The sequence below is a fragment of the Panthera leo genome, chromosome C1, assembly GCF_018350215.1.
Source record: "Panthera leo isolate Ple1 chromosome C1, P.leo_Ple1_pat1.1, whole genome shotgun sequence".
NCBI classification, from domain to species: Eukaryota; Metazoa; Chordata; class Mammalia; order Carnivora; family Felidae; genus Panthera; species Panthera leo.
In genome coordinates, this window is record NC_056686.1 from 158,342,631 (window position 1) to 158,354,804 (window position 12,174).

Below are 12,174 nucleotides of genomic sequence, written 5' to 3' on the forward strand. Positions count from 1 at the left end.
CCTTCCAGGAGCATAGGTAATCATTAGAAAACATAGAGAAATATGATTCATTGCATATACTGTTCATTGTCAGAGGACTTAAGTGAAAACAAAAGGGAAAGTTAAGCATCATTAATAATTAAGGAAATGCACATTAAAGCCACAATTAAATATCACTTGATACCTAGTTTGGCAATAATCAGTAAATCTGGTAATTCCTTGGATTGACATGGTTAAAGAGTAGCAAGACTCTTAGGCTCTACTGGTAAGGTAATATATCTGTGTGATCACTTTGGAAACAGTTTGACATTTTTAGTAAACTCCAACATGAACATATTATACTAACCAATGGTTACACTCCTAGAGTTATTAAGTAGAAAAGTGACAGTATTTCAGAGCCCACTAGACCTTTTAGGATTTCTGAGAAGCACTGAGTCTACCTAAGTGTGGTGACTTCCTGCCTCAACCTGCCCACGTGTTCTCCTTTGGGTTAAATGTCTACAGCCCAGAGTTTTGTACTTCTTTCTTCCTCTTATTAAAAGATAATTTTCAGAAGAAGGTAACATCATGACTCACATACAGATATAAAGATAAATGTGTTTAAAGAATTTATTGGTATGATATGAGGGAATCAGGCAGATATGATCATCAGTTCAAAGGAAAAGTCAAAACAGTGCAGGCTTATATGAAGTAAAAGAATGTTGAGGTGAATTGCAAATGGAGGCAAAACTGGATTTTCCACAGTGGGAAGTCAATTGAAATCATCAGCAGACTGGACAGAATTTATGTATCTATCAATTACCTATAATTTAGACAGAGTTGCAAACTGCCTCAAAGAGGATGAACAGGGCTAGAATCCAGTAACCCAGAAGGGTATGCTAAGGATGGTGTACACGTAGTTTCCCACTGATACATCAATGCCTTACTGATACACTAGTCCAAATAGAATATTGTTTGGATCTCTCACACTTGTGTCAAGGAGCACCTGACAGCTGGTGTTCAGATGTAGGAAATCAACACTTCTCCAGGGTCAAAAGCCCAGTATTCCAGATTGCTGCAGACACAAGTTCCAATGAGCTGCAAAGTTCTGGAGTATCAAAGGTCCCTCCCTGTTACAGAGTCAAAGATACTACCACTGTATACAGTAAGAGCTAAGAGTAGATGTGGGTTAGAGGAATGTGAAGGAGCCTGAATTTGGAGTTAGAAGACATGGGTAAGCCTCAGGCCTCCACTTACTAATCTGTGACCTCAAGCCAGTTCCTCCTATCTGGATTTCTCTTTCAAACAAGAATTTTTAAAACAGTTTAACAATTACATTAAAATTAAATTAAATTAAATTTAAATTTAAAACAATTTAAACAATTTAAAAACAAGAATTTTTATTTATGACTTTAAGTTCCCTTCAGGATCTAAATGTTTATTCAAGTAGCAAGCCAGGCCCTTCCACAGATGGCCCTGTGGGAATGCCCACTCATGGAGGGTTTTGACGGAGGGCTGGGCAGATCTGTTTGTGAACATGAGGAAGAATAGCTGGATTGGGGTGTCCTAGATCCCTAGTGTGCAGTATAGAAGCCTCAGCATCTGTCGGAAACTTGGAACGTTCAGCAATGAAAGGAGAAGAAATGATAGGAAAGGAAGTTACTAAAAAACAACCTGCAACAATTTAGGAAATGTATCACCAAGGTTGGCTCTGACTCTACTCAGTGTGCCTAACCACAGCAAAAGGGAACTGGAACTGTATTAGTCAGGGTTCTCCATAGAAACAGAATCAATAGAGTGTGTGTGTGTGTGTGTACTGAGAGAGATTTGTTTTAAGGAATTGGCTCATGTAATTGTAGGGGCTGGCAAGTCAGAAATCCGCAGGGCAGGCTAGCAGTCTAGAAATTCCAGTGGGAACTGATGTTGTGGTCTTGTGCCCAAAGGCAGTCTGGAGATGGTATTTCTTCCACCCAAGGGAGCATAGTCTTTCCTTGTAAGGCTTTCAATTGATTAGATGAGGCACACTCACATTATGGAGGGTGGTCTGCTTTACTCAAATATTAACAATATTAATTTTTCTGACTTACAAACATAGCATCTTTCTCCATTTATTTAGGTTGTCTTTAATTTTTCCTAGCCAATATTTTGTAGTTTTCAGTGTACAGGTCTTGTACATTTATCCTTAGGTTTATCCCTATTATTTCACATTTTTAATGCTATTGTAAATGATATTTTTAAAATTTCAATTTCTAATTGTATATAGAAATACAATAATTTTTGTATATTGATTTTTATCTTGCAAGTCTACTAAACTCGCTTATTAGTTCTGATAAGGCTTTTTTGTAGATACCATTGGATTTTCTACATAGACAATTATGTCATCTTCAAATTAAAACAGTTCTATTCATTTTTTAAATCTTTTTAAATGTTTATTCTAGAGAGAGACAGAGTGTGAGTGGGGGAGGGGCAGAGAGAGAGAGGGAGACACAGAATCTGAAGCAGCCTCCAGGCTCTGAGCTGTCAGCACAGAGCCTGAAGCAGGGCTCAAACCCATGAACTGAGAGATCATTACCTGAACTGAAGTAAGAAGGTCAACCAACTGAGCCACCTAGGTGCCCCAGTTCTATTCGTTTTAAATACAGATGCCTTTTCTTTCTTTGTCTGGTCCTATTGCAATGGCTGGAATCTCTGGTACAATGTGGAATGGAAGTTGTGAGAGTGAACATCCTTGCCTTTTTTCCTAATCTTTGGGGAATAAGTGTTCAGCCAGTCTCTGTTAAATATGTTAGGTTTAACTTGATGAGTGAGCTTGAGGAAGTTCTCTTGTTGCATCAGTCTATCGAAAAGGGTTTTGTTTTTTTAAGTGTTTATTTTAAGAGAGAGGGGAGGGACAGAGAGAGAGAGAGGGAGAGAGAGTCCCAAGCAGCGACATAGGGCTTGAACCCACCAACCATGAGATCATGACCTACGCCGAAATCAAGAATTGGATGTTGAACCAACTGAGGTACCAGGCACCCCTGTGGGTTTTTTAAAATAGGGTTAGATGTTTGATTTTGTCAAATGCTTTTCTTCATTTATTAAGAGAGTGTCTTTTTTTTTTTAGCTTATTAATATGTGTAAAGTTTTTCATTATTGTCCTTTTAATATTTATAAAATCTGTAGAATTTCATAAATTATGTGATATTATATAATTTATATCTTCTTTGTTTTCTCCCCGCCCCCCTGCCCTGATCTGTATAGCTAGAGGTTTACCAATTTTATTAACCTTCTCCAAGAACTGCTTTTAGTTTAATTCATTGTCTATTTTCTGTTTCATTGATTCTTTCACTTTGATATTTATTGTGTCTTTTCTTCTGCTTACTTTGGGCTTAATTTGCTCTTTGTCTAATTTATGGTGGAGGCTAAGGTCATGCATTTGAGAGAATGTTCTTTTTTTCTATTATAGGTGTTTGATGATATAATTTTTCAAGTACTACTTTAGCAGTTTCCCATAAGTTTTGAGAGATTGTTTTCATTTTCATTTGATGAAGAATACTTTTTAATTTCTCTTTTGATTTCTTCTTTGACCTATGGACTATTAAAAAGTCTGTTCGTAAGTATATGGGGATTTTCCAGATATCTTCCTGTTGTTGATTTTTAATTTAATTCTACTGTGATCAGAGAGCATGTTTTGTGTGACTTGAGCACTTCATTTATTAAGTCATGTTTTATGGCCCAGATTTGTCCTATTGTGGTAAATGTTTCTACATGCAGTTGAAAAGAATATATATTCTGTTCTTGTTGGCTGGAATGTTATAGACATTTCCAGTAGGCCAAGTTGGTTGTTCACTCTTTCTGATTCCTTGATGTTGGGTTTTTTTTTTGTTTTGTTTTGTTTTTTGCCTACTTGTTCTAACAATTATTGGGGAGGGTATTGAACTCCCTAAGGATAATTGTGGATTTGTCTATTTCTCCTTGCAAATTAGTTTTAGCTTCGTGTATTAGGTGCAAACATGCTTAGGTCTCTTAAATTCTTTTGATGGATTGACCTTTTTATCACTGTGAAATAAATATCTTTATCCTTGGTAATATTTTTTTGCTCTGAAATCTACTTTGTTTGATATTGTAATATAGTCAATTACTATAGTTTTAACTTGATAAGTGTTTGTTAACATGGTATATCTTTCTTTTTTACTTTTACTTGTGTCTTTATATTTGTGCCTTTTTTGTAAGCAGCATATAGTTACACTTTGGTTTTTTATTCCGTCTGAGAATTTCTGCCTTTAAATTATGTTGTTTTGACCATTTACACTTAACATTTGTTTGGCTAGGTCCAATCTATCATTTTGCTATTTGTTTCTCAGACACATTTGTCTCCTATGTTCTCTGTTCCCTTCTTCTAGTTCTTTTGGATTTATCGAGTATTTTATATGATTTCATTTTATCTTCTTTGTTCACCTATTAACTGCTGGTCTTTTATTATTTTGGGGGTTGTTTTCTGATTTATAATATACATCTTTAACTTATGCTAACCTACTTCAGGCAGTATTATATCACTTCACAAATAGTTTTGTGTATAGAATATATAGTATAGAATAGAATTAGAATAATAGTTTACTTCACTGTCCCTCCTCCTGGCCTTTATGCTCTTGTTATATTTGTGCTGTTTATGTTATGTTGTCAGTCATAAGTTACACTTACCCATATGTTTTAAACTTCATAATATATTATTAACTTTGTTTAACAGTTAAGTATATTTTCAAAAGATTTAATAATAAGAAAAAAATCTCTTCAATATTTAACAACATAGTTATCTTCTGGCACTCTTCATTTTTTTATATAGATCCATATTTCCATTTGGTATTATTTTCTTCATACAGGACTTCATTTAACATTTCTTATAATGCAGATCATCTGGTGATGACTTCTTTCAGCTTTTGTATGCCTGAAAAATTCTTTATTTTGCTTTGTTTTTGAAAGATAATTTCACTGAATATAGAATTCTTTTCTTTTGATTCTTTAAAGATTTTCTCCATTGTCCTCTCACTTTCATTGTTTCTGTTGAGGACTCTAATGGCATATTTATCTTTGTTCCTATGTATCTAACATATCTTTTTTCTTTGGTTGCTTTTAAGATTTTTCCCTTTATGACTGTGTTTTGAACAATTTGATTATAATATCCTTTGGTGTAATTTTCTTCAAGTTGTTTTGTGTGTGTGCTTGGACTTAGATCTGTTAGTTTCTAGTTTTCTTCAAATTTGGAAAATTTTTGGCCATAATTTTTTCAAATATTTTTTCTGTACCCTTCTTTTTTCTCCTCTTCAGAACTCCAGTTTCATGTATAAGGCCACTTGAAGTTGTCCTACAGTTCATGAATGCACTTTTATTTTTTTAATTATTTTTTTTCTTCTGTGTTTCATTTTGTATAGTTTCTATTGTCGTGTCTTCAAGTTTAGTAACCTTTTTTTTTTCCTGCAGTGTGTGAATTGCTGCTAATTCTGTTCTGTGTGTGTATTTTTTTTTTTTTTTAAATTTCAGACATTATAGTTTTCATTTCTAAAAATTCTGGTTGGGTCTTTTTTGTATCTCTGCATCTCCATTTAACTTTTTGAACATGTGGAATACAGTTAAAATAAGTGTTTTAATGTTCTTCCCTGTTAATTTTATTATCTGTGTTACTTCTGGATCCGTTTCAGTTAGTTGACTTTTTCCTCATTATGGGTCGTATTTTCCTGCATGCCTGATAATTTTTGACTGGATACCAGACATTGTCCTTTTATCTTTTGGGGTGCTGGATATTTTTGTATCCCTATGAAAATCTTTGTGCTTTGTTCTGGGATGAAGTTAAATTACAGGCATACTTTGTTTTTTTGCAATTTACTTTATTGCGCTTCTGCAGTAAAAGATACTGCATTTTTTACAAGTTGAAGGTTTGTGGCAACCCTGCATCAAGTTTAAGTTTATTGGCACCATTCCAACAGCATTTGCTCACTTTGTGTCACTGTGTCACATTTTGGTAATTCTCACAATGTTTCAAATTTTTCATTATTATTATATTTGTTAAGGTTATCTGTGATCAGTGATCACAGCTCATTGAAGGCTCAGATGATGGTTAACATTTCTTAGCAATAAAGTATTTTAAATTAAGGTATGTATTTTTTACAACATAATGCTATTATATACTCAATAGACCACATAATAATGGTCTATCACTTTCATATGAACTGGGAAACCAAAAAGTTGATTTGACTCACTTTTTTTTGAGATAGTCACTTTATTGCAGCAATCTGAAACTGAACCCATAGTATCTCTGAGGTATGCCTATACTTGGAAACAGTTTCAGCCTATTGGATCTTTTTTTTTTAAATGTTTATTTTTGAGAGAGAGAGAGTACGTGAGCAGGGGAGGGACAGGGACAGAGGGAGACACAAATTCTGAAGCAGGCTCCAGGCTCTGAGCTGACAGCACAGAGCCTGACATGGGACTTGAACTCTTGAGCTGTGAGATCATGACCTGAGCTGAAGTCGGACACTTAACCAAGAGCCACCCAGACTCCTGGATCTTGTTTTAAGATCTCTTAGGTAAAGCAGAGCTGTGTTTAGCACTAATATTTCCCCACTTCTGAAGCAAGACACTACTGAGTCCTCTATCCATTGTCCTATGAATTATGAGGTTGATCAGTCTGGCTGGTAGAAACAGGCACTATTCTCAGCCCTCTGTAAGCATCGGGCACTATTCCCTCTAGTCTTCTTAGATGGTTCTTTGCCCAGCCTTGAGTAGTTTCTTCCCATGCAGGTGCTAATCACTTACTCTGCTGAATACCTGAGAGGCCTTCCGCGGATGTCCAGATGTAGCTCTCGACTAGTACTCTGTCCTACATACTCTAGGGCCTTGGTGTCTCCAACACGTGGTGGTAGGCTTTGAAATATGATTGGTCAGATGTAAGCTGTCAGTTCTGCCTGCATTGTGTCTGGAAGAGTTCAAGTCTAGCTCTTTATAAGAAAGAAAATAGCCTTACTGGCAGCTGATTTGGAACTTTCAAAAACTCCAAAATTTCTAAATATTTCTTTTCTTTTCTTTGCAATTAAGGTTTCTTTTAGTAGACCCAGAGCTCATCTTGAATGAAGTCCAGGGACACTTTTCATCTTCACTCCCTCTTTATAGTACCCTTAGTCCCCCTCCTGGAGGGTCCTGCTTCCTCTGAGGGAAGCCTAGAAGTTCTTAGGGATTTTATAGGCTTTGTTCCTGGCTCCACCCTGGAAGGACAGTGTTTGGTAATTACAGTTTCTTAGACATAAGTCTCTCACACTTTCCTAAGTGGAACACAAACAAAACTAAAATGCCTTCCTCTTACTGAGATGGACCAATTCTCATAGGACAACTTTAATAGTCTCTGTTTCTTTACTCTGTCTTACCAAAGACTTTATCAACCTGTACTGAAGGGTATAAGAAAGGAGAAATGAAGAAAAATAAAAGCCCCCATTTGCCTCAAAGGTACTATTCAAATTAAATAGGTTAAATAGGCTTTGGAGGTCAGCCTAAGAAATGCACTACCGTTGATTTGGTGGCGGATACACCTACATTCCTAACAATAACTTTTGTTGGAGATAGCTCTGTAGAGAGCATGATTATAGTATGAAAAAAACCATTGTACCTAGATAGACAAACTAAAGAAGACCAATTCTTCCCAAGTTTTCTTTTTTTATATCTATAGAAAATTTTCATTTTTATGTAGGCAAATTTGTCAGTATGTTCTGGTGAGAAATGATATTACTTTTACTCTTTTTTGTTTCTCTCTCTTACATTAGAAACAACTTTAGGGGCATCTGAGTGGCTCAGTCTGAGCATCAGACTTTGGCTCAGGTTGTGATCTTACGGTTTGTGAGTTCAAGCCCCATGTCAGGCTTGCTGCTATCAGACTGTTAGCACAGAGCCCGTTTCAGATCCTCTGTCCTCCTCTCTTTCTGCCCTTTCCCTGCTCATGCTCTTTCTCTCAAAAAATAAATACAAATAAAAAAAATATTTTTAAAAAACCTAGCTTTATTAGCTGGATTCATATTGCTTTTTTTTTTTTTTTAAATCAATTACATGGTAGTTTAGAGATTTAAATAATAATCTTAGCCTTTGTCATTTACTTGATGTCCTCTTGGACAAGTCATTTCATCTCACCAAGAACAGTTTTCTGTGTCAGTAAGATATTTAATGATCTAGAGAGACTCTTTGTGATGGTTTAAAAACATGTTCACAAATTACTTGATACTCCTCCCTTCAGGAGGTAGAACTTAATTTTTCTCTCATTGAATTTGGTCTGGATTTACATGACTTGTTTCTAGTGCATAGAAGATGAAATAAGTGATGGTATGTCACTTCTAGGCCTTGGTCATTAAAGGCGTTATGGGTTCCCTCCCGTTCACTAGTGCGCTCTCTCTCCCTCTCTCTCTCTCTCTTTCTCCCTGGGATCCCTGCTTCTGAGGGAAACCATCTTCTATGTTATAAAGATACTCAGACTGTCCTCTGAAGAGGCCCATGTGGCAGGGAACCAAGGCTTCCTGCCAACAGCCAGTAGGGAACTGAGGCTTTCTACCATCAGCCATGTGAGTGCACCATCTTGAAAATAAATCATGTGGCCCTAGGCAGGTCTTTAGATGACTGCAGCCATGGCTGACATCTCAACTGTAATTTATGAGAGACCCTGGGCCAGAATTGCCCAGGTAAGCTGCTCCTAAATTCCAAATGCTTACAAAACATATGATGACAAATGTCTGTTTTAAGGCATTAAATTTTGGAGTAATTTGTTGTCTAGCAATAGAAAACTAATATGTCCTAGTATCTTACAGATACTTCCAGTTTATGATTCTATAATTTAAATGCAGGAGGCTGTATCTCTAATTGCCTGTTACTTTTACTAATACTTGACAAACTGCTTAGCCTGTTACATTTAAAAACTCTTCCTTGAAGAGTCTTCATTCCATATACCATTTTAGGCAGAAAGCTAGATAACATATTTGAGAAGAAATATTTTTCAACTGGATATTTACTGTTTTAACAGCTTATATGTTTTAATGAGATGAGACCTTGGGAAGACTTTCCATAGAGTTCTAAAGCAGGAAAGGGCTCTTTGGTCTTTGGAGGTCCAACAGGAGCTATGTGTACCTTTTGACTTTATATGCAATGCGTTAAGAACATTTTCTTGAGAAGGAATATGAATACCTTTCTCCAGATTTTCATAGATTCCTGCCCCCAAAAAGAATTTAGAACCACTTATCTGCTTCCCATTCCCACCTGTGGGAATTCAGGTACAGAGAAGTGATTTACAGTTACCCAACAGAGATCTTCTTACTCTTAATTCAGTGTTCAGACTCCAATCTGAGAGGTAAATTCTACCTACCAGAGGCAGCTCAGGGCAGAACTGGTCTTTGCAATGCTCTCAAGTACCCAGACCCTTAGGACCTTTATACTTACTATTTTGTGATTGCATATCCCCTGTTCATTTAACTCATCCAACTGCTTCGGGAAGGGGGTCTGGAATAGATCTTCCCAAAAAAGACCCTCTTGCTGACAGATCTTTTATATTGGTGACTTTCTGTTTTGTCCTTATATGGAAGCACACAGGAGCTCCGCCAGAGTGCTTCTTTACCATGGTACCTACCAGAATCCAGAATTATTCCATGGAGGAAATACACATTGTACTTATCTGACCTGATTATTACAGACATATCACGTACATGGTTTTTTTAGTATTTTTTTGAAACTTTCACTTCTTTGTAGTACTGTTACCCATCTCTTTCTGAACTAAGCCAAATATGAATATTAGCATCATAATAAATTAAGAGATTGGGTTGAAGGACCAGAAATCAAAGCTAAGTTCTAATATTTATGCTAGTTCAGGATTCATTCTGCCTATTTAAAAATTAGAAACTGCTAAGAACCATCTATAGATGCCTGGAAAACAAGTATAAATCCTTGATTGGAGAGCTGGAACATACCTTACATTCTTCCCATATCTCACACGGGACTGATCGTTCATTAGATTCTCTTTAAATACTTCATCGTTAATAGTATTAACCCTGGGTTGATTAAAGCCAGGGTTGTTTGTGTTACAAATGGCCAGGCCTAATGGAAAGAGTGTAGGAAATCCTTGTTTTACCACTGACTTACATACCTCATGCTATTTCAGCTTTCCCCAAACATTCACCCATATAGATTTGCCATCTATTCCCATCATCCCCGTGTACTCCAGGACACAAACATTTTGCTTTAGCTAGAGCCAGGTCAGAGAAACCATGACTGAAACTATAGTCCTAAAGAAACTGAGGCTAATGTGCTAATGCCATGAACTGCCCTGATAGCCCTAATCCTGATTCCCAGCTGTCCCTCCTCCCACTTGGCCCCAGAAGATGTCATCTATGAGCAGGTTCCTGGGCTTGGCTAAATGACCTAGCATAGTCCTGGCCATCATTCAGGGGTTCTTTGAGAGCACTGCCCCTCCTTCCCAATGGTAGAAACAGAGACTCAGAGCCTTGGAAACTTTCCCAGGATCTCTGAATGCAAATGTTTCCAGCAAATTCAACATTATATCCTAACTTGTAAAACAGTCTTGTAGCACAAAGATAAAGTTAAATGACCCAAGTGCTAATCAGGTATGTTTATTTTTCCATAAACAGAAAGATGTGGAATATTTGGCAAGAGGAAGGGTCATATTTTGTATTGGGGCAATTTTTCTTAAAAAGTAAAAACAGCTCTATATTTAAAAGTATAGTAATTCCAAAATAACAGCTCAACCTTGTCTGAGGAATGGCAGGAAACTCCTTTGACAAGGAAATTAAACTTCCAAGGGGTTGAATTTAATTATAGATGGCAGCAAAGAGCAGAGGAAAGATCCCTGGAAAATTTTTAGAGAAAAACTAAGGTAAGGTGTTCTAAAAGAATAAAATGTGTGTGTGTGTGTGTGTGTGTGTGTATTTTGATGGAGAGAAAAAAGGAGAGGGGGAAAAACCCTTTTGTGGGTGTTCTTTGAATCCAACCAGAAAGTATGGAAGTTCGTTAAAATGAGTTTTTTAGGAAGACAAATGTGGTTTTGGTGATTATATCAAAAAATATGCCTACTCTGTATTTTGAGAGAGACATGTGGCTCAGTGGACCAATTCAATAGTATTAGGCTACTTCATTTTTGCTATCTACAAATAGCTTCAGAGGGAACATTTCAAGGTAGAGTCAGAATTTATACAGTGGGATTACAAATTATATTGTAATAATGCTAACGTTTAAAATGATGACTTTCCCTAGAAGAGCTGTCTGAATTTCAGTTTTCTTAATGGATTAGATACTTTGATTTTACATGCAAAAGATGCCAAGTATTCCACTGAATATGAATTATAAAGCAATATTAAAAGGGAAATACATGTAGCAGAAAATTTAAAAGCAAGTAAGAGCTAAGTTAATACGTACAAGTTGTATACCTCTCACTACCTAGTATGCTATTATTGGACAGTAGGTCCTATACTGTATCAAATGATAACTAAAAATGTTTTATTTTACTCTTTTATTTTGTAGATATTATTACTTGGCATTCAAAGCACATGAAACACCTGTTGCTAGCAAAGAGAGCTGTGTTGCTATCTTGGAAAAGTCCAGATTAGATCACTGGGTGCTGGGAAAAACAAAGGTAGTTCTTTCTTTATTGTTCACATTGTCACCTGTGATGCTCTACTGTGTACCTTTGTCTGTTGTCAGTGATATGACCGGCTCTGTACATTGTGTAGCTTAGCAGGCAAGACCCCAGCCTAACGGTGATCTTCGCTGGTCTTGGGTCAGGAGTGGTCCTAGGACCTCTGGACAAGAAGAGGAGGGTTTGCCTCCTGTTCTGCATGTAATTTGAGAGAACCATTTAACATTTCTAGAATGAGAACTTTGAGCTCATTTTAAAATGTCCCTCTAATTTAAATGCTGTTTATCCCAGCACCTCATGGAAATACACAAATCTTATTAATGACAATAAAAAGTATCTTTTACAGTTTTGTCCATTTTTCATTAGACTCTTGCTGTGTTTTTTACTGTATACCCTGAGTAGTAGTCCCATTGTGTAGCTTTTCATCTGGAACATCCTGTCGCTTTATCCCAGGTTTTTATGACCCGTTCTGAATTGTCCTACAAAGCCAGTGGTAGCCTGAGTGTTGATGACAACACGGTTGCTCCTCAGCAGGAATTAGATCACTGTGGGTCCTGTACGTCCTTCTC

The 12,174-nt window shown here is 36.5% G+C and overlaps 1 protein-coding gene across 1 annotated transcript in view; it reads left to right on the forward strand.

The window, feature by feature from the left end:
- Window positions 1-12,174, forward strand: part of MYO3B (myosin IIIB) — a 226,165-nt gene that overhangs the window by 75,122 nt on the left and 138,869 nt on the right. The window contains exon 15 of the mRNA XM_042949071.1: window positions 11,491-11,602. Within this exon, the coding sequence (XP_042805005.1) occupies window positions 11,491-11,602 (112 nt within the window). The remainder of the gene's footprint in view (window positions 1-11,490; window positions 11,603-12,174) is intronic.